This window comes from Ptychodera flava, chromosome 14, assembly GCF_041260155.1.
Source record: "Ptychodera flava strain L36383 chromosome 14, AS_Pfla_20210202, whole genome shotgun sequence".
Taxonomy (NCBI): Eukaryota; Metazoa; Hemichordata; class Enteropneusta; family Ptychoderidae; genus Ptychodera; species Ptychodera flava.
Genome location: NC_091941.1, coordinates 2,274,297 through 2,297,777, shown reverse-complemented (window position 1 = coordinate 2,297,777; position 23,481 = coordinate 2,274,297). Strand labels below are relative to the sequence as shown.

The 23,481-nt window shown below is 37.5% G+C and overlaps 1 protein-coding gene across 4 annotated transcripts in view; it reads left to right on the top strand.

Annotated features, from left to right (window-relative positions):
* The window catches only part of LOC139148926 (ubiquitin carboxyl-terminal hydrolase 34-like), a 75,820-nt gene that overhangs the window by 40,933 nt on the left and 11,406 nt on the right, over positions 1-23,481 (top strand). For all 4 annotated transcript variants that reach the window (XM_070720381.1, XM_070720380.1, XM_070720383.1 and 1 more), the window contains 29 exons: positions 605-786; positions 1,248-1,368; positions 2,086-2,269; positions 2,596-2,759; positions 5,706-5,921; positions 8,134-8,190; positions 8,353-8,430; positions 8,847-8,941; positions 9,485-9,648; positions 10,103-10,329; positions 10,715-10,768; positions 11,059-11,160; positions 11,714-11,854; positions 12,245-12,358; positions 12,767-12,847; positions 12,996-13,078; positions 13,503-13,584; positions 14,000-14,086; positions 14,504-14,578; positions 15,155-15,349; positions 15,657-15,761; positions 16,604-16,648; positions 17,027-17,131; positions 18,387-18,534; positions 19,001-19,098; positions 19,624-19,705; positions 19,951-20,036; positions 22,820-22,903; positions 23,365-23,471. In XM_070720381.1, coding sequence (XP_070576482.1) covers positions 605-786; positions 1,248-1,368; positions 2,086-2,269; positions 2,596-2,759; positions 5,706-5,921; positions 8,134-8,190; positions 8,353-8,430; positions 8,847-8,941; positions 9,485-9,648; positions 10,103-10,329; positions 10,715-10,768; positions 11,059-11,160; positions 11,714-11,854; positions 12,245-12,358; positions 12,767-12,847; positions 12,996-13,078; positions 13,503-13,584; positions 14,000-14,086; positions 14,504-14,578; positions 15,155-15,349; positions 15,657-15,761; positions 16,604-16,648; positions 17,027-17,131; positions 18,387-18,534; positions 19,001-19,098; positions 19,624-19,705; positions 19,951-20,036; positions 22,820-22,903; positions 23,365-23,471 — 3,362 coding nt within the window. The remainder of the gene's footprint in view (positions 1-604; positions 787-1,247; positions 1,369-2,085; positions 2,270-2,595; positions 2,760-5,705; positions 5,922-8,133; positions 8,191-8,352; positions 8,431-8,846; positions 8,942-9,484; positions 9,649-10,102; positions 10,330-10,714; positions 10,769-11,058; positions 11,161-11,713; positions 11,855-12,244; positions 12,359-12,766; positions 12,848-12,995; positions 13,079-13,502; positions 13,585-13,999; positions 14,087-14,503; positions 14,579-15,154; positions 15,350-15,656; positions 15,762-16,603; positions 16,649-17,026; positions 17,132-18,386; positions 18,535-19,000; positions 19,099-19,623; positions 19,706-19,950; positions 20,037-22,819; positions 22,904-23,364; positions 23,472-23,481) is intronic.

Sequence of the window (23,481 nt, the reverse complement as noted above, 5' to 3'; positions counted from 1 at the left end):
ATGTAACATGACTTTATCTAATCTTGGATAATGTAACATAAATAGCAATGATGTTCATTGTTACTCTGACATGTTTTGTCATGTGTATGGATGAAACCACTGAAAGTAATTCTACTGAACTCTGTGATGACAAATTTTCTATTTGTTTTGGTAATATTGGTTTGAGTTTTCACGTCCATTTGCTAAAAGAAAGTTGTCAAGTTCAGTTGTCTACTTCAAATTTACCTGCACAAAATCATACTTATATGACCTTAATCTCTGTGAGACAATAGAATTTATGTATTTTTGTATGCTACATTCAAGCTGTGTGATTGTATAGCTCAACTGAACATCTTTCAGTCAGCACAATGAAACCCAATGACTTCTGAAATGAACATTGATAACTGAAATGTCACTTGATGATAGGTGTGAATCGGAGACCAGATATTATGAAAAGTACCGTATGCAAAACAATTGTGAAAATAAAGTACAAGAAACATCTTGTGAATATTTTATTTTTGCTGTAATGTGCGCATATTGAACTATTTTGTGAGGTGTCTTTATGGATGACCAATCAGATGTGTTGTCTGAAAATTTATGATACTGTATTATCTTGCATTGATAGACGGGTGATCATGACGAGGTTGAGGAGTACAACCCTGGATGTAAAAATTACTTCAGGCTTCTATGTTTGTTGGTGGACAACATTGCCACATTGGATGAAATCAATGCCGATGAAAAACAACAGGAGCAGAGGATGGAGGAACTTGACAACATGGCTAAGCATCTAGCCGAGTGTATTAGAAGGTCAGAAACATTTTCAAATCTGAAGTTGTGTGACTTAGGAACAGTGGGCCCAGTTGTTTTCGTGTTTACTCTTGGATGCCCTTCACACATACAGAATAGGAGACATAAGTCCTAGAATAGAGAGACATTGTACACTGCATTATGCAAGCCCAGTATTCTTTTAAAATGGTGTCCAGGCAAAGTCTTTGTAAATGAGTGTTGAAAAGTCCTAGAAAATTGATAAGCCAGCCGCAATTTTTAAAAAGTGCAAGATGATCAGTAATAATATCATAAAAATGATATGTAAACTCATATTTAATTTTGATATCATATAAACAATACCTGGAAATTGGTATTTTGGACCTCAAAAGTCCTTGATAACTGCTGAAAAATTCCTTGCATTGTAAGTGAGATTGAGTGTATATAGTGCATATCACAGTCTGGTTTTTAACTTTCTGTAGCTTTCTGTTGTTCATTGTCAGTCGTGAAATCTTGGAACAACGTCACAATACCATGGAAGATGTAGCATTGACAGGTCTACTGAAGTTGTGCTCGGCTGTGGTGACCCATGACCCTCCACTGAAATTCAGCAAAGAAGGACAGGTAAGGGATTAACACTTTCTGATTAACTGTTGTAAGCCATGACCCTCCACTGAAATTCAGCAAAGAAGGACAGGTAAGGGATTAACACTTTCTGATTAACTGTTGTAACCCATGACCCTCCACTGAAATTCAGCAAAGAAGGACAGGTAAGGGATTAACACTTTCTGATTAACTGTTGTAAGCCATGACCCTCCACTGAAATTCAGCAAAGGACAGGTACAGTAACACGTAGCTGAGAAGGAAAGTAATAAATTCATACATTGCTTTGTCAGTAAGAATTCAGTAAGAATCACAGTCATACAACAATAATGTGCATTCCAGTTTTGCTATCTTTGTGAAATTTCCAGGCTCTTCCTGATTTGCATTCACTTATGGCTTCAGACAAACACACACTGACAACTAAAACATCTTCAATATAAATGAAACCATTAAAAAACATCTTTATTCTCAGCACTCTTCTTGTGATATTAATTTCACACTTTTTCAATTTTGTCAAAATTGAACATGTACTGTTCTTACTTAGCTTTGATTCTCCAAATTTGGTGTTTTGTTGAAGTTTAATAATATCACGTAGAAATGAATTCACAAGAAAGATCTTTACAACAAAACTTGTTGTATGATTACTTACACCACCCACATTTATAAGGATATATGACAATTTACTTACTGTTACCAGGTTATTTCTAATGTCGTTTTGTTCTTTCCACTCATTTGTAGGACTTTTTGGAAGAAATCTTCAACATTCTGTTTGCGCTGCCGACCATGGAAACCAGGTATTTACCAAAATGCAAATCAAGGGCCAGTCGAGCTGCTGCTTACGATCTCATGGCTGAGCTAGTTAAAGGGAGCAATGAAAACTACAAACTGCTGCACAGTAAAATGTATCGTCAGCACACACCGGGTAAGATTTCAAGAAAATTACTTTGCATGACAGTTGCAAACTGTGGCTTAAATGAAATATATATTTGCTGCATTGCTGGAACAAAACAACATTGCATTCTTTCTAGAATGTTTAATTCATTCAAGATTGTAGAAATATCCCAACTCGTATCACTTGAAATTTTCAAGTGCCCAGAATATTCTCTTTGGTACAGTTTTATAATATTTTGAAACTTGACTCATAGAATCAAAGTTTATAAAGAATCATCGAAATAGTAAACAATCATTGAACTTGGTACACTCTACAAAGATGTGTTACATTATGATGTATCACTGTTTTATTTGCAGGCAAACACCCTCAGTATCCATGGAATTACTGGCCATCTGATGATGGTAGGGCAGGATGTGGTTTTGTAGGACTCACAAATCTTGGTGCTACCTGCTATATGGCATCGTGTGTTCAACAACTCTACATGATGCCTGAAGCCAGAGCAGCTATCCTCAACTCCAGGGTTTGTGAAAAATCATTTCTGTTGTATTTACAGCCATGTATATCAAGTCAGGGCTTGACAATTTTTTTTCCAATTCACTTGTCCGTTGGACAAGTGGATTTTCAATTTCACTTGTCCTCACAAAAATTTTACTTGTCCTTCATTTGTAATAATCAGGACCAAAGTACTTGCGACGAATTCCGTAGGTAGCGGCTTTCAGGGCTTTCTTATTTTGGTAATTTGCGCCGATGTTGACGTCGATTTTTCTCAAAAGTTCACATTGAAGTAGCCCTGCGTACGGTCTGTGTGTTCCCGGCGTTATACGGCCTCAACCACAAGAGGCCGTATAACGCCGGGAACACACAGACCTGTACGCAGGGCTAACATTGAAGGTACATATCATACATTGGCTTTCTGTGTTTGGCAAGCATAAATGCTGTCGTAAAAAGATTGGTCAGTTTCCGTCGCTGGTCGTCGTCGTTCAGTTTACGCATTGCGAGTGCATGCGATCGGGATGTTGGCAAGTGAAACCGTATCGGGCTCAGCGGGACCCACAAAATTTCCACAGTCATTGTCCCTGTCAGGATCTCATCTGTGATGTGCCAAACAGTCCAAATGCGGTTGCCAAACTCGTGAGACCTTATCGATTCAACGCGAAACATGTCGCATCCGTCAAGAAAAGCATTTCGCTTTCCCAGTGGTTTGGCAGTGCTGGGGTATTTGAGACACGCCGTACAGAACATTTTGGAACCGTCATATTTCTACCAAGGCCACTGTGCTTTACATTTCAGGAGATAACATCTACGGCGTTTTTCCTCATCATAACGCTTGTTTAGATCTTTTGTCAGAAACATCGTTCTCATCATCACATCAAGTCATCGATTCTCAGACAATCCCACTCAGGCTGGCCCTCGTGGCGCCGTCGTAAATCATCACAACGTCGTTTCTCAGAGTTACACAATGCCCATCGTCGTAAAGCACACGCCTCTTTACGGCAACAACTTTGCTTGATTTTTGCGTAGGTCTGCGGAGTGGAAATTACGCTCTGGCTCGCAAAAATGCACAATGCCTTGTTTGCGTTAGTGGAAATATTACCGTAAAATACATGTTCGTCTACCTCGCGTGGCCGCATAAATGATTTTGAAGTACTGCGCGGTCGATCCCCGATAAGCAATATGATTGGGTTTTGCAATTTTTTACCTAATTTGTTAGGGAGGAGTAGTCAGCATACAACAAAGAAATGCTGTTTACGCCAAATTTTTAGCGACTTTTTTCATTGGACGATAAAACACTTTCATGTCGATCATCGAAGAATTGCAACATTGTGTGAGTCGGCAAGTGAATCTCAGAAGAACGTCACAATTGTATCTAAACAAAGTCAGTGATTGACATTTATTTTGTGTGAAAGACAACGCAAATTGGGCGACACGTGCACAAACCGCAACTTAGGTTCGCAGTTGATTGCGCCAGAAGTTGTATAAACAACTTGTCCGGCGGGCGAGCAGATTTTATTTTTGACTTGCCCGAACGTAAATTTCACTTGTCCCAGCGTCGGGCGGTAGGAATTGTCAAGCCCTGCAAGTGAATTTATCAGTTTTACAGTGTTTACCATTCATTTTACCAGACATTGGGTATAAATATAAAATCGACAGATCTTGAAAATAACAGGGTTACTGTTACCAAAGTTTCTAGATACAGTTCAGTTCAGACCATGGCAGAATCCTTCCAACCTTCAAAGCGCTGTCCGCATCATTGATAGCCAAAGAATTAATCAAACTGTCGCATGCAACAACAATTGTACGATATTGGTACTGGAGATTTTCTTTTGACTAAGCTCCGTCCTATGACAATCACGCGTTCAAAAGGATATTTGAATTGGAAAACATAACAGCATCGATTGAACAGAAAAAAACATTAGCTGTTGGAGCAGAGATACTTAAAGCTCTTCTACAACACTATTGTTACAGCTTTGCTCCTGCAGTACTGTAACAGCACTGTAGGAGCAGGAATGCTACAGGTGTGCTGTACATCACTAGTGTTACATGGCTTATGCTGCAGTACTGTAACAGCACTGCTGGAGCAGGAATGCTACAGCTACAGCTGTGCAGCATCATTAGTGTAACATGGCTTATGCTGCAGAACTGTAACAGCACTGTTGGAGCAGGAATGCTACAGCTGTGCTGCATCACTAGTGTTCCATGGCTGATGCTGCAGTACTGTAACAGCACTGTTGGAGCAGGAATGCTACAGCTGTGCTTCATTACTAGTATTACATGGCTGATGCTGCAGTACTGTAACAGCACTGTTGGAGCAGGAGTGCTACAGCTGTGCTTCATTACTAGTGTTACATGGCTGATGCTGCAGTACTGTAGCAGCACTGTTGGAGCAGGAATGCTACAGCTGTGCTTCATTACTAGTGTTACATGGCAGCTTATGCTGCAGTACTTTAACAGCGCTGCTGGAGCAGTACATCACTAGTGTTCCATGGGTGATGCTGCTTTACTTTAACAGCGCTGCTGGAGCAGGAATGCTACAGCTGTGCTGCATCACTAGTTACATGACTGATGCTGCAGTACTGTAACAGCACTGTTGGTGCAGGAATGCTACAGCTGTGCTGCATCACTAGTGTTACATGACTGATGCTGCAGTAGTGTATCAGCACTGTTGGAGCAGGAATTATACAGCAATGCAGCTGCATGAGTGTTACATGTCTGATGCTACCACCCATGTTTCTTTGATGTGGTTAATGTCCTGTCATAACAATGAATATTATTTATTTACAGTCATGATACAGCACTTTTACATACCTGTCCAACTTTTTGGCAGTGTGAATTATTAATTGAAATTATTTGCATTTCATTTCCTGTGGACATAAGTATTTACTTCATTTTGCCAGGTGTAATGTGAAGTGAAATATCCATACACAGTGTACTGTCTTTAAATTACATCATATCTTTGCTTTAACAGATTTCTGGTCCAGAAATGAAACACCACGGCATTCTTCGAGAGCTTCAGAAAATGTTTGCATATTTACAAGAGAGTGAACACAAAGCTTACAATCCAAGGAGTTTTTGTAAAGTTTACATCATGGACAAACAACCTCTGAACACTGGTGAACAGAAAGATATGACAGAGTTCTTCACCGATCTGATCAGCAAAATGGAAGAGATGTCACCAGCTTTGGTAAGCCATGCATGTTTTCAAGATTTGGTCTGTATCATATTACAGTTATCAGTGTTTTGACCTATTGTTTTATGTGGTTCAGCAAAGTTTGGAGATGGAGATGAAATGTTTATGAATGACAAGATATTGTTTGAGTTGATATACAGTAACTGTTATTGCGAAGGTCAAAATGAACCAGAGACCAACTTTGATAAGCCCCTATCAATTTCCCTCGCAATCTTCAAATATCCCTTGGAAAACACCGAGGTACTTTGGTTAGTGTTGCCGATAAACAGGCCAATAAACATACAAGGCGCCTGCTGTATAATCGCCATTTGATCTCCCTTCTATTTCTGGCTCCCTTTCCCGAAAGAAAGCATTTTGAAGCCCAAAGTGGTTGACAAGAAATGAAATAAAACATGCGATTTTAAGACTTGTAATTGTAATAATAATTTCGAACTCGATTTTTCACAGAACTCGTTTTGCACTGTAACTTGCGTCGATCCTGTTATCGTGAAGTATTTCCCGCATGCAGTCATGTCACATGACATACTTTACCCAAACGTTGAATAGCAAATTCCATGAGCTTGCAAAGTAAACAAATGTCAGAGTGAGAGCACATGGATGGGCAATGGCAATGTTTCAAGTACAAGTTGAGTTCCACGGTAAAATTAGAAACATTCACAGGGAACAACTGAGATACAGCCAGTCAGTATATCTAGTGAAAGACAATGTCGTTGTACTGAGCGAGGCCCTGATTTGACTCTCGGCCGGCCGGTGAACTTCTACTCGTGGAAATGCCCCGTTCTCCAGCATTTCATTATGACATTGTTCACAGTGCTGAGCATGCGATGCATTCAACCATTTTCTATGATGCTCTTTCTTGCCTAAAAATCCATTGTAAGGCAAATCGACGTTGACAGAGAAAAAAATATTCTCACGATTTTATGAACTGGCATACCTTGATTACATCAGGGTCTCTCTATACAGACCCTAATGCAGTGCACATACTGATTGACAACCATAGATAAAAGACAGCAAAACTCAGCCGAAATTTCCGAGATTAACTGACAATCTGACACAGTGTTTTATATCGCTGGTTTAAATCAAACTGATTACACAATCTCTGGATACAGAAATGGCATTTTGGTGAAATTTCAGCATCAAAAAAATCCCAAAACTTGACATGAGGACGTCATGTGCCGATCAACAGCATAGTGCACGTGTGAACTAGCATTTTATTGACTCATAGACTGTAGAGTGTAGAGAAACTGTCTATGATTGACTGAACGGAAAAGCAGTCTGCACCTTGTGAAAACAACAACATAGCAGTGAAAAGTGTAATAGTCACCAGTAAAAACTCTTCACAGATGAAAGGATAATTGCTTCAAACTAAGAAACTTCATGTTCAGAGGATGAAAACTAACATTGTGGTCCATGAATGACAATAAACAATAGCGGACGTAACTGTGTAATGGACTATACTATCTAGGTGATGGGGTGGGCAGGGTCAAAGTATCAAGAAAGTACTGGGGAAACATGTAACGATACTGTCTCGGGAACTCCAGCATCCCATTATTTTGTAATATATAACAAGTATGCCATGAGCTTCGTTGCATACACTGATATCAAACAGCCATAGCTGTAGTTTCGGTAGTAAACTGGCGCAAAATGGTTTGATCCATGCAGAAGCTTGCATGCACAGGGAGATCGAATGGAGATATCACAGCAGGGGCAGTGTATGTTTACTGACTGAAGTACTTAGGTGTTTTTCTAGGGATATTGGAAGATTGCGAGGGAAATTGATAGGGGCTTATCAAAGTTGGTCTCCGGTTCATTTTGACGTTCGCAATAAGTTCTCAGGTGGTCAGCTCACAGTCCAGTCTGTACTGTTTATGCACATCTGCTGTCAAATGAAAAGACTGGTGTCAAAATGAACTACATGTAGTAGAACCTGCGTTACAAATGATTGTTATGAGAAATGTTGATATAAAAGTACCAGGACAATGTGATTGATGAATTTTTGCCAATAATTGTTGCTGTTTAGCCTGTTAGACCAGTTTACTGTTATTGGAAAAAACTTCTTGTGTTATTTCAGTCCCCTGCATACTTCCCGCCTGGTTTGGTGTTCATCCATCATTGATGACACATTATCACTGAATCCACATAGTCATTCCTCCCAGTTGTCACAGGGAATATTCATTAATATGTTGTTATGTGTTTCTAATCACAGAAAGATGTTGTCAGGAGCCTCTTCCATGGAGTTATAACCAACAATGTAGTGTCCTTGGTAAGTGAATTCTCTATTGCAGAAAACGAGTATTTTTAAATAAAATGTGAAATATGAATACCAAAGTTAAACTCAGAAAAAAATGACAATAACATGTCTAAGACTTACTGTTTCTCATATACAAATGATGACTTCTATAAATATGATTGCATTTGTTTTTAGGACTGTCCACATGTTAGCAGAACCTTAGAAGAATTCTACACAGTCAGATGTCAAGTTGCTGATATGAAAAATCTCCATGTAAGTTATTTCACCACTTCACAGTAGAAAAGAAGACAGCGCAGGAGCAGTTTTGGGACACTCAATTTTTTACAATAATTATCTCGTCTGTTGCCCTTGTGGATATACTTTTACACCCAAGGAGTAAATTATGTTTACAACCATCTTTGTTTTGTAAAAAATCAAAATTTTGATTTTTTTCCCAGTGTGAACAAAGGGTATCCCCATTGAATTTCAAATATTAGTTAAGTTTAGGGAATTTTTTTCTTTCATCCCAAACTTTCCTTTTTGACCCAGATTTTTATTCACAATTATAAAAGATAATTATTTAGAATTTCCTTGAGGAAAGCTTGAGCAAACTTGAAACTCAATACCACATATTTGACATCTTTTCTACTATCCCTCTTTTCCATCCCTCCTTCCACCTCTTCTCTCAGGAATCTTTGGATGAAGTCACAGTAAAGGACACCTTGGAAGGTGATAACATGTACACTTGTTCACAGTGCGGCAAGAAAGTCAGGGCTGAGAAAAGGTATTTCCTACATCTAGAAAATGTCAGGCATGTTTTGTGATTTGGAAATAACATGAGAATTTCAATGCACCTGAGCACTGAAAATCTAAGAACTTCTGGACATTTTGAATATGTACAAGTAAAGAATATATGTACATGTACATAAATGCATACTAAGTGCCTGGGCAAAATCAGAAACTGTATAAGCCAATGCATTTGGTTGAAGGTACATGTAGTCTCCAGATTGGTACTAAAGACCTTCTAACAGTGTAGTTTTTGCCAGGTGTGCATAATGTACAAGTCCATTAGTGTTCACTGGTCTGCAGGACTAGTTTAATGGTAAACCCATTTCTCTCCGTAAAACACTTTGATTGCTCTGGACCATGGACCATAGATTGGATGTTTTCACACCTGTCAGTCCCCCTATGTTGAATACGATATTTCTGATACTTAAACAAAGATGAGTCTTTCTCTTTACTGGATATCATGTACAGAACTATCATAGTTCTTGGCTGTAGCAATACTAATCTTTTTCTGTGTATTTTCATATCTCACAAACTCTAGGGCCTGCTTCAAGACGTTACCTCGTATTCTGTCCTTTAACACCATGAGGTATACCTTCAACATGATTACAATGATGAAAGAGAAAGTCAACACTCATTTCTCATTTCCCTTTAAACTGGATATGTATGGTTACACAGAGGAAGCCCTTATGTCTGATAGTACAGGTATGTCTCATTGTTTGATAGTTCAGGTACGTCTCATTGTTTGATGGTACAGGTATGTCTCATTGTTTGATAGTTTGGGTGAGTCCTATTGTGTCTTGTAGTACAGGTACATCCCATCTTCTAACAGTATAGGTGAGTTCCAATGTTTGATCATAGGATTGCGCAAAGTTGTACTGAGGTATCTACAGTCTGAAAGTAGTGCGCAGTAGTATGTTGGTTAGAATCTGTGCTACAGAATAAAGTGAGTCTGTTGTACAGAAAGTAATGTCGACAGTATTGTTGCTTTAGTGAAGGAGGCATGGTAAAAATTATCTGTGTTGTATAATAATTTTGATATTACTATAAAGGCCTGCATGAACTACTGTAACAGTCATAGATGTTGTTGCCCATAAAAACTCAAACTATCTCCCATTCAGTAATGCATATTTCCAACCATTTCCCTTTGTTGTCACAGGTAACGAGGAGAGATTGACAGAAGATTGTAACAAGTACATGTATGATTTGATTGGTGTCACAGTCCACACAGGAACTGCCGATGGCGGTCACTACTACAGCTTTATACGAGATCGAATTCATCGCAAAGAAGGCAAAGCAGACAAGTGGTACATGTTTAATGACGCTGAAGTCAAACCATTCGACCATACACAGATTGCATCAGAATGCTTTGGAGGAGAAATGACAGTAAGGGTTTGTCACAAACTTTTGTTACAAGGACGAGATCGAAATTGTGCCAGTCGAAATCCTATATAGGAGTAAATACAGTGATATATGTTGGAGAAGTTCTGAGATTTGAAATGTCAAGTTCCTAATATTTCCCAAGTTTGGTCACCTGTAGATGTGCAGAGAACAGCATAGGGTTTTTCTGCCCTTGTACAATGTGTCATTTCATATCCATAGACACATTGCAATTTACTATTACTCAACATTTCTAGTTTAGATTACTTTTGGCACATCATAGGAATTCTGATTGCTCAAAAATGTTTTATGGGTATGTTAAATTTCCGTCAGTGAGCAAGAGTTTCTGTAGAAATTTATTGATAGTGCTGCAATGCTCTGTCTTTTTCAGACCAAGACATATGATTCTGTTACTGACAAGTTCATGGATTTCTCCTTTGAGAAAGTAAGTAAAGTTACAACAACATGTATACGGCTATCGTACACTAGCTATCATTGTCATCAAACCTAGACTTATTCTTAGTTTTGTATGTGTGATGATATTATCACAATACCATGATTCTTTGAAACTCTCATAGTATGTGCATAAAACGCAAACTATGCTGGACCTTTACCCCTTGTATTTGTCAAAATTGTTCTTCTGTAGCATTTGTTTAGTTATTTGCTATGGTAGATGAGCTTCTTTTTGAAACTGAGTGGCATTCTATATTTTACACTCATCTGATTTACTTCCAGACTCACAGTGCATACATGTTATTCTATGAGCGATGTGAAGTGGATGAAAGCTCCAAGAACAAGCCAGTACCAAAGTTTGAACTGTCCAAAGATCTAGCAGAGGTGGGTGTGATACAAGTCTTGGCATAACAGGTTAATCACTGCAACCTGGCTTCGAGAACAAATGTTCAAATTTCATAGGCATCATTTTTAAGTATTCAAAGAAATTATTAAAAATGTTTTAATTCAAGCCGTTTTCATGCTACTCTCCTAAATCTATGTCGTCACCTTTTGCCAGAGTGATGACCCTTACATGACCCATATCCTGGTATTTCATGTCGCTGGAATGAGTTGATTGCAAACTCTGAGAAAGTAAAAATGTTACGTTTACTTTATTGAATTGATATCAGAAGTCTTTTTAGAATGAAATTTGCATATTCTGAGCTACCAAAGGCAGGAAATTTACCAATGCACTACAATGTACAGTTATTCTATATTCATTGAAATTGCCACAGTGAGGAACGAACGGTGGACCAAACTTCTTCACTGTTGAGTTTGATGTGTCAGTCCTTGACCAAAAGAAATACAGCAATTACATGAGGAATGAAATGACTGAATGACAAGTTGTTATGATATCATTTCAACCTTTAATTTGATTGTATTCTTACTCTTTCAGTGGATATGGAAAGATAACATGCAATTCCAGCAAGACAAGAATATATTTGACCATGCCTATGTGAATTTTATGTGGAGTATGTGTAGTTTTATTCCAACCACCTTGCCTGAACCAAACCTTGTACAGTTGATGGCAGCACAGGTCAGTTTAGCTGAAGTATAACCCTTTTCCTGCCAGACAGTATCACTTCCCCATCAGCCCAGTCAGTAAAAAGCAGTGTTGAGCCAAAACATGACGTATTTTCACCCACTTGGCTTGGTCTGTTATAGCATCTTTTGTCCAAAAAAATCAAGTTTACAGTATTTATGTTTCAACAGCTTTCAAATGTACAGTATTATGTTAAAATACACCATATGGAATATGTTGTGTTTCATTTATTTTAACCACCTTGACCTGATGGTGAAATATTGACTTGGCAGGAAAAGGGCTAAAACAACGCAATGTCTGACGAATCATAGGTGTGTTTCAAACATTACATTTTATCTTTGTTATTTGATATATCGACGTTTATGTATTTATTTGCATTTTCAGTTGAACACTACTTTTGTGTTAGAAACATTGATCCATGCCAAGGAGAAACCCACCATGCTACAATGGATAGAGCTGATGACAAAACACTTCAATACATGTGCTCTTGCTTGTGAGGTAGGTTCTGCAGTATACATGGTACCAAATTGCTGCATAAACTATCATATGTATTTCAGAAAACTAAATATCTACAAATTCTAGATGTAGTATCCATTTGATATAAGTTTACTGATATTGATGAGAACAGATTTTGTCTGATGATGGCGGTTGTTGGCAGTGAAAAGTCAAACCACTGAACTGTCCTGTCAAGTTTACAAAATTCATTACTGATTGGGAGTTCCTAGTGTCAATTTTAAATCCAGGAATCACTCAATCAAGTTTACTTATATTTCATTCGGGTGTATGGAATCACTAATCATGAGGACTACTAGATCTTCATGGTGGTCCTAGACCTCACACTCTTGGATTTCATCTCCTCATTTCCATGGACACTGTTTATTTATTCTTGGTGTATGTTTTTTTCAGTGGTTTTTAGATTTCATGGCAAATGATGATTGCTGGCCAATGCAGATACTTATCAAATGTCCCAATCAGATTGTAAGACAGGTAAGATAAATGTTTTCACTTCTTACATTGTCTTATCAAACTGAAGTCAGTGTTAGTTAATGAAGTGAATTCCATCTGTCCAGTAATTCTCAATATTACCTTTGCAGCATAAATGCAGATGAATTCTTACAAATTATATCTTCCACAGATGTTCCAGAGACTGTGTGTGCATGTTATGCAACAACTGAGAGAAAGACATGCTCCTTTATATTTACATCCAATGCTTGATGAGTAAGTCTTCAATCTCTGTATTGTTTATATTTGTGCACTACAAACTGTCATTTATCTGTCTTCAGTTCAAAGGTTTTAGAAGTGCACACTTTTTATGTAATGAGTAGAGTGATAATTTGGATACAATGACGCGGAATGACATTCCTCAGACACTCTTTGGTCTGATATCTATGACATCAGTCCTGACGTTTGTCTCAAATGTAAAGCATATACTTTTGATTTTCCCGCTGTCAAGTTGATTCTTTGAAGGAAAGATTGTCACAAAGTCATACAAAGTAAACATACGCAACACCAAAGGCAAGGTTGAAGTGCTGACCCATGACAGGTAAACCTGATCCGTTATAATTGCTATGCTAACTATGTAGAGATCAACTTAAATTGTACATTTTTCAATAATCTGAACATTTTGTTTTGTTTCCTGCAGAGAAGAAGAAATGGAAATTCCTCCCGAGGAAATTGGGAATTTTTCCTGTGTAACAAGATTTATCAAGAGATTATTGTCAATAGTAAGCCTCTGATCAGTATTTTCTGACATTTTACAAACTGTTGAAGATGAATGTGGAGAACAGATTCTTCAATTGTAACAGTGACAGTTTCCAATACTTGGAAGATCATTGAACTACTGGCATACATACACATGTATAGAATGGATGACATTCATGAAGTGCAACCACCATGCTAGAAAGGAGTATAGAGTTGTACCAAAGGTTTTAGGGTGTATTTGCTTGAAACAGGAGCCGCTATTATGAGTTGACAATTTGTTCAGTCAGTAGTTTGGTTAATGAAGTTTGAACTCTGGTTTTGACAGCTTTTGAGTTTGCTGAAATTGCATTTTATATGCTTTTACTTCAGGACTAGAAAATATACTTCAGCGCAACAGGATTTTTCCTTTCTTGACACTAATTCTTTCTCTTATTCCAGATTGAACATGGTGCTAAGCCCCACATCAAACATCTTACAGAGTATTTCTCTTTGCTCTATGACTTTGCCAGGATGGGGGAACCAGAGGTGAGATTGTGTCCACAAAAATTCCCTGACACATGACCCAGTTTCATTGTTTGGCATTCTCCAGATAAAGTTAGATAGTGTGATGAATATGTTGAAGTTTAACAACACCAAGCTGTGTATTTCAGTGATTGAATGTTGGAGTTTAAATGCACTGGAGAAAATTATCAAATTGCTATAGACAACCACTTTCCGACTTTAAAAATCAAATGAAATGTTATCAATTTGTTTTTAGGCAATTCTCTGACAGAAAAGCCTCAATTTAAAAGAGCAAACTCATGAACAATAAATGTAACAGACATACGTCCAAGGAAGCAAGGCTGAATGTTGGACATATGAATTGTTTCTGTGTTTTGTAATCCTCAAAATTGTAACAAATATGGAACACACCTGTATAACACCCTTCCATTCCTTTCACAGTGCAATTTCTTACTGTCCATTGAAGCAATTACCATAATGGCTAATTTTTACCTTGGATCCAAGGCTCCTGACTATGTAAGTGGTTTACTCTCTGTGAGTCTCACTGTATGGTGTTTTTAGACATGTACTTGCAATGAGATTTAATTCAGTATTCTGTAATCTGCTTGTCATCATTGATTGAAATCATGAATGAACGACATTATGCAAACTGCTTTCCTCACCTGTCAGTAAACTTGTGTATTTGTGAACATAAACTAGTGAAACTATTGAAATGTTCCATTCAACGCAATTTAGAAGCTTTGATCATTGTTACTATGGAAATCTTGATATTGGCTTTAATTGTTAAACCCTATCACCACCATTGTTTTGCCCAAACAAATGTTATCACTGATGATTGTGGATCTGCTCATAGGAAAAGTGGGTAAAAGTAGTGACTAAATTACTCAAGTCATGTGAGATGACTATCAATCACATCAGCTTTCAAATCCACTGTGATATGTTGTTGTCGGGAAGGATTACTCCAACAAGGATTACTCACTCATTTTAACATTTTATGCTTTAAATAGTCACATCACATTCAGACTGTATTGAATGATGATATTCGTCATTCATTCATAACATTTGACCTTTGACCTTTTCCTTGTTCACCAGGTTGAGGTAGTATCTGATGATGATCAGGATGATGATGAAGAGGAGGAGGATGTTGTGGCGCTGTCAGAAGAGAAGTACAGACCAGCATCACTGGAAAAGATGATTGCTTTGATTGCAACACTGGTTGAAGCATCAAGAGAAGAGAAGAGACTTATGCTAGCACAAAGTGACTACGCATTGCTCACTGGGGGCAAGGTATTGCTCCTCAAAAAGATTTTGGATAATCACATCATTTTGCCCTCATGCTGTATCTGAAATTTGTTGCTGAATGGTGTAAAAATTAATCCGGTAGTTTTGGTAGGCTCATAGACAATAAAGGAAGAGATAAGTGCAAATCTGCAACTTTAGTTTGTATTTCAAGTCTATGTTGCATGGTAACTTTCAATATGCTGGTTTTCTGAAGCATCTCTTTCAGCCTTAAGTCTTTACAACTCTGTGAAGTACTGTAGCTTTTTATCAAGCCTGAGATAAATATTATTTTGTACTTTTGTCATTGCAACAGGGTTTCCCGTTTCTGAACCAACAAATTCGAGACGGCATCAACATTAGGCAGACCTGCAACTTGATTTTCAGTTTGTGTAGGTACAATCAAAGATTGGCCGAACAGGTAAGACATTGAAATGTAAAGGGTTAAATTTTTCCCCCAAGAAGTTTAAAATCATAATGTTTTTCATGTATATTTAGCATTTTAGGATATGTCCTTCTTTGTAGCCGATGTCAAACCTTAAACTTCAGTCAACAGTTCAGAAATTTAGCTTCAGTGGATTAGTTGGGGTGCTGTGCATGTTTCTGAAAAGTCCATGAATATTGAATGTAGTCTTGGAAAGTCCTAGAAAAGTGATCATCCACCCAGTTTTTCAAAAATGACTCGACAAGATGTCGTGATATCATAAAAATGATGTGTAAAATGATGTTTAAAAATGATACATTGTAAAACTGTTACCTAGAAAATGTTATTTTGGACTTCAAATGGTCTTTGAAAATTGATGGAAAAATCATTGAAAGTGCGTGAATTTTCAGCGATTTTGAGTCAATGGACTTTGATCAGTACAAAGTATTGAAAAGTAGGTGCTGCATCTTCCATTTACACTCAAAATTTCATCTTGCAGAAAACATTCATTGCAGCATCTCATCTGGAGAGAGTTCTTGAGATTTCTCCTAAGGCTCCTTATTCTTTTGTAAATTTTCATGGTCACATCATTGGTTTTGGTCAAATGTTTTCAAATTTTATCAGCTACAATTACAAACAGTAATGTTTTCACTTGATGACTTTCGTGAAGTGATGAAAGTCTTAATATAATGACATTGAATGCTTTCAGAGATTACCTCAGACAGTGTTCATGGGTACTGTAGACTTCTCTGAAGGTATTTAAGTATAACAACTGACATCAATCTTCTGATATTTAAACATCGGTTGGTTGACTGCCGGGGTTGATTGTTTCTTTGCAGGTTATTGCTATGATATTTACAGCCATCGGCAAAATGAATGCTGAGGTGAGTAAACTCATCCCTACCATCAACAAACCGGCAAAAAAATATGTTCATTGCTTATAGTGTGTATTCTGTAAAGAGGTGTACATTCATTCAGTAAATGTCACTTGTTTAATTTGATGCACATCATGAGTCAGTTACTTAGCGTTTCTCTACATTTTACCCATGAAACTTTTTCCTCCAACTCTGTCAAATCTTAAACAGCAAAATATATGGTTTCACAGAGTGGAAATAGGTATATATCAAAACTTACTAACCAGATGCCTGCTTGCTCCATGAGGACAGTTCTTGTTAATAATCCTCAGCATTTAAAACAAATGGTTTGTGAAATCTGCAAATTCAGTGTCAAATAAGATGTTCCATGCTGTCTGTCTTTTTCAGGCAGCACAACCATTCTTCAAGTTACTGTCCATGCTTGTAGAGATTGTTGGTGGTCCACCTGGCATGCCGCCATTTACACACCTTGTACTACAAAGAATATGGGAGGTATGTTGATACTCTCATGTTGAATTGGTATGGTCAGTGTTTTTTACCAGTTATGTACAAGGACTGTTTTATTGTATTGTTCAATAAATTTTGAAGAATAAAACGAAAGTAAAACAGTCACTGTACCTTCAATTATTAAGTTGCCAAGATATTTCTATGCTTTTGTCAAAGTGTTTGCGTAGGCTTCTGTATATATTTATTACATGCCTCGTATATCGAACATCGCGCGCTCCATAGTATTCAATGACAAATCGTCGATGACGTTGCAGGCGGCATAGTCATCATTTGACTGAAAGTGAACCGGAACTATTTTCAACTTGACAACTTTTTGATGTAAAAATGTCAAAATTTCATGTTTTGCAAAGGAAATCCGGTATTTGAAAAATTTGCAGAAAAAAATTGATAAACCGCATAACAGTAGTTTGAATATATCATTGCACCATTCGATGATGAAAATCGTTCCATTTTTAACGGATTTTTGTCTAAGATTGAAATATAACATTTGATTATCATTTGCCAATGAACCTTAATATTTTGAGTGAAAACTGTGTAAGAGAGGCATGTAATAAAAACATTATAGCCCAAACAAGGGACTATGTGCCCTTGGGGCAGGAGACAATTTGCCCTCCTTACGTCGGGCAGATGGTCACCTACCCTCGGGCACATAGTCCTATGTTTAGGCTATAATATATAATGTTCATAAGTGTTTAGATGGTTTTGGTGTGTTCAAATGTATATGTGTATGTAATAAGATCTAAAATAATGCAAACAGGTAATGCCTCCATAAGAGTATGCCTTTATTGTACCCAGCTTTCAAGTCATAATATTTGTCAACCTCTGAGAGTTTCATGTCTTTGAACACAATGTGTGAATTTTTGCAATATGTTTATACCTGCTGAATACTTAACAATTGAACTGCGCAAAATTGTGTTATGTTTCTGAGGAGACCCCTTTTGAATGAGGACATTGGCACATTGCTTGTAAACTGTAATGATATGTGGTTGGTTGACAGTATGCCCTCACAAAGTTGTGCACACTCTGAGTTCATTAACATTGTCCTTAAATTTCTTTCATATCAGTATAGATTAATACATGTACACTTAAAATGTGAAATATTCTTAAGTCACAACGCAAGTACATCATTGGTATGTTGTACTGGACAGAATGCTGAACTGTGTCCACTGTCAAAACAGCCAAGTGGTCACTATTGTATAGCCTCTTACAGATTGTCATGTCTTTCTGTTTGTATTGGTAGGTTGCAGAATGTAGTCCACAGCAGTGTCTGGATTGGCTAGCTGCACAGACACCTCGTAACAGGATAGCTCACACCTATGTCTTACAGAACATTGAAACCTGGGTTGAACACTTCCTTATAGCACACAACAATCCCAGAGTTAGAAATTGTAAGTTGATATGTGTGGTGATTCAAAGTGTGTATTTGAGTTCATGCTGATGAACGTAACTAAAATTCTATCTGAAAATCAAACAAGTTGTCTACTCACTGTCCATGCAACCCAGTTTTATACCTAAATATCAAGCCATTAAATGTACTAGATTTCGTTGAAGTGAAACATTTCAAGGGTGTGTTTGACAATAAAGATATCTAGACAACTCATCACCAACTGCCAACACTCAACCTGTGTGTATACTGTTGAGAGTTTCACCCAACACATTGAATGTTCACCCAACAAATTCAATCTTCAACGTTCACCCGAAACATTCGATGGATGACACCTATGTAGATGGTAAAGTGCACAAATCACCGCATGGAATCCCTTTGTAAATGTTGATATAGCAAAGTCAGTAACTCCACTTGAGTTCCCATTCAGAATACATGGATGACAAACGCTGGTGTGTTTTTCATTTCAGCTGCTGCGTTCCTGCTAGTATCCCTAGTTCCTGACAACCATTTCAGACAAGCATTCCGATCAGCCAGGAGTATTCACAGTCCACAGAAAGAACTCAGAGTGAGTCTTCATGTCAACCAATGTCAACTCCTTCAAATATTATCAACATGCCCAGTATGTATTTTCTGACTGAAACTGTTTATAGAGGATGAAATGAATTCTGTAAACAAAAATTGTATCAAATGTAGAATTGAACATTTGTCACATGAAGTGACACAGTCATTTAGGTTAGCAGCTATGTACTGTCTCATCAACTGTGTTTTCTGCATTTCTTAGATGTCTTACCATTTAGTTATGCAGTTCCTTTGTTTTTGGTTATAGAACATCATTACAATACTTTTGACGTAAAAAAAAGAAATGAAATGAAAAAAAAGGTTAACTATGCTAATCAGCAGAGCTTTTAGCAAGGAATTTCAGAAATCTTCTAACAATATGAATGGCTGTTATGTATCAATGATTAACAATGCCCACCCCCCCCCCCTCTCTCTCTCTCTCTCTCTCTCTCTCTCTCTCTCTCTCTCTCTCTCTCTCTCTCTCTCTCCCCCCCCTCCCATCTATGTACATTTGCATCTTTTTTAATCTCAGATGAGTGCTGATGCCCTGAGTGTACTTCATCAAATTTACGGTTTACTTCTACGGCTGCTCTGCAGGGCTAGACAGTATGTTGGTAAGTTAGCCTTTTACTTAGATTCATCAGATCTCTTCTCACGTGCATGTTGATGAATTCCTTTTGTCTAGTCGTAAAACTTTAATCGGTATCAGCAGAAATTTCAGATGAGTCTGTCAGATGACATGTAGTCCTTCAAAACTTGAGTTTCCATGGCATACTTCATGTAGCTGAGTTCATCATCACCTATGCTAGATAAATAACCTTGATACTGTACCCATTACATCTTTATTTTGTTTCCACAGATTCAAATGTCCACGGTGTTGGGAAATTGGTGTCTTACTTTGCACTGATGAGCTACTGCCTAGTTTCTAGAACAGAGAAGTTGATGGTGAGTGAAAGTGTTTATGTAACGTGTCAAATCTGAAAGCGGAAGTCAAAGAGTTAAAGAAATGTTTGTAGTTGGAGTTCATAAAAGATCGGTGGCTTTTTTTTGACATTTTGCAATAAGTTCATTTTACTTATGAGGAAGTGCTGAGATAATTACAATACAGAGTCTCATACACGGCATTTGTTTTGGTGTTGTTAATGTCATTCAGTCTTTACAAAACATACCCTAAACTTTGCTACTGTTTTTTTAGCTCCCATAGCCTATGTATATATGGCAATGGAAAGCTATTCTTATAGGCTAGGGAAATGTCTGTATGTATGTATGTCTGTATGTCTGTATGTCTGTGTGTCTGTATGTCTGTATGTCTGTATGTCTGTATGTCTGTCCGTCAACATCAAAAACTCCAAAACCGCTGTACATTTCATCTTGATATTTGGTGTGTACATGGATGATGGGCTGTAGATGAGATTTTGTTCAAATGAAGTTGTCATTGCCAAAAATATGCAAATTAAGTGAAAAAATGTAAAAACAGTCAAAATTGAAAAAACTCAATAACCACTGAGCAGATTACATGAAAAATTAGCATGTAAGTACTTTGGGCTGACATGAAATGATTGTGCACATCTTGGGTCAGTATCTTGGACTTGCTATTTTTCATGAATTTTTTTTGTAATTTTCTCCCATTTTTGGTCAAAAAATCTCCTGCTCTGAAACCACAAGTCCGATTGATTTGAAACTTGGTATGGAAGTGCATAGGAGTGACCTTTCCCAAATTTGGGCAAATCGTGGTGAAATTTGCATATTTTTAGTTTACACGTCCATAGACTCCCATGTATAAGGCAGATCTCCATAGAGTCCCATGTGTAAGGCCACAAAAATAAAAATTTAGTTTCTCATCGTATTCATATTGCAAAAAGGATGCAGTGACACAATTTTTAGTCCCCACGGATGAAGTCCAGTGAGCTTATAGATTGGGTCATGTCCGTCTGTTCGCCATCCGTGAGTCCATCCGTTCACGCAGATATCTCGGATATTTTGACAAAATGTCATGTGACCTTGATGACCTTTGATCTCAAATATACATATTTGTCCATAACTCAGTAACCACAAGTGCTACCACCCTTCATATATGGTATGATGGGACACCTTATGATGCCACATATTGTACCTCATTAATTATGCACATATCTAATTTTGAGCGAGCCAATAGAGCTAGAGGTCTGATTTTTGGTATATAGGGATAACTTAGCAATACAATTTTTTTGACAAAATGTCACGTGACCTCGGTGACCTTTGACCTCAAATATACATATTTGTCCATAACTCAGTAACCACAAGTGCTACAGCCTTCATGTATGGTATGATGGGACACCTTATGACGCCACATATTGTACTCATTAATTATGCGCATATCTAATTTTGAGCGAGCCAATAGAGCTAGAGGTCTGATTTTTGGTATATAGGGATAACTTAGCAATACAATTTTTTTGACAAAATGTCACGTGACCTCGGTGACCTTTGACCTCAAATATACATATTTGTCCATAACTCAGTAACCACAAGTGCTACAGCCTTCATGTATGGTATGATGGGACACCTTATGACGCCACATATTGTACCTCATTAATTATGCGCATATCTAATTTTGAGCGAGCCAATAGAGCTAGAGGTCTGATTTTTGGTATATAGGGATACTTAGCAATACCATTTTTTTTGACAAAATGTCACGTGACCTCGGTGACCTTTGACCTCAAATATACATATTTTTCCATAACTCGGTAACCACAAGTGCTACACCCTTCATGTTTGGTATGATTGGACACCTTATGACGCCACATACTGTACCTCAATAATTATGCGCATATCTCATTCTGAGCGAGCCAATAGAGCTGGATGTCTGATTTTGGTATATAGGGATAACTATAGGAGAGAAATTTTTTGACCAAATGTCATGTGACCTCGATGACCTTTTACCTAAAATATATGTTTATGTCAATAAATAAGTAACCACATGTGCTATGTCCTTTGTATTTAGTAGGATGGGAGACCTTATGACAACACACGCTCTACCTCATTAATTATGTACACATCTAATTCTGGGCAAGCGAATAGAGCTAGAGATCTGATTTTTGGCATATAGGGATTAATTAGCAATATAATTTTTTTTTTCAAAATGTCATGTGACCTCGATGACCTTTGACCTTGATTATACATATATATGCATATTTCAGTAACCACAAGTTCTATACCCTCCAATTTTGATAGGATATTAGACCTTAAGATGTCACATCTTGTACCTCATTATAATGCGCATATGTATTCTTGGCTGGCCAATACTGCTAGAGGTCTGATCTTTTTCCCTATTTAGAACCATAACTTAGACATGCCTCATGTGTTTCAAATTGGGAACAACGACATAGACCTATGTGCCCATAGATCTCAACATATACACTCCAGTGATACTTCTTAATGACCACATTTTCCTGCCCCATCAAGACTAATACTCCTATTACAAGTGGGGACTACCGGTATGTCATTGTAAATGACTTGTTGAGTTAATGGTTGTATCACAGTATTCGATATATCTAATTCTGTATTTTTTCCATTTTATATTCTGAATAATTACATTAAACATATTTCACTGTCTCCAGTACATTTCATTTAAGTATTTTCACTTCATGCACTTTATCCCTTTCACACATGTTCAAATATCTGACCAGAGAACAAACACTAAATAGTCCAGGATGGGAGCTACAGTGTCATTGACGCTATTTTTATTTCAGTTTTCATCGTATTTCACTGATCTTTGGAGTCTATTTCAACCCAAGTTATCAGAGCCAGCAATCTCTACAAATCATAACAAACAGGTAAGTCACTACAGAAATGAAAGGCTGAGTTTATTCAGGAGATGTTATTGCTACAGGGTTATGTCTAAGTTTTAGTTCAGGTGGTTGAAAGAAAATATCAAGATGGCGAGGGAGCGGAGCGACCGAGCAGGGGATGGGTTTGGGAGGGGGGTTTCCTCACTCCCAACCACTGGTGATGAAGGGTAAAAGTCATTTAACCAGCTATGGAAGCTCTATGTGTAATAGCTTACCGATGAAACTGACAGAATTCACCATATACAATGCATACATGATAGATTTTCCCATAAATCTAATATACTTTTGCCACTAGTATTTCTGATACGTTGTATAATTTATGGAGCTGGTATCATGTTTGAACATTTGTCTACTTATTTCTTTATCCAGTTATTTGTTCATTCATTCATTCATTCATTCATTCATTTATCCATTCATCCGTTCATTCAATTATTTTGTTCTTACAGGCATTACTACTGTTTTGGTACAATGTCTGCTGTGATTGTCCAGAGAATGTCAAACTCATCGTAGATAACCAAACAGTCACTAGAAATATTGCCTTCAACTATATACTGTAAGTGTTG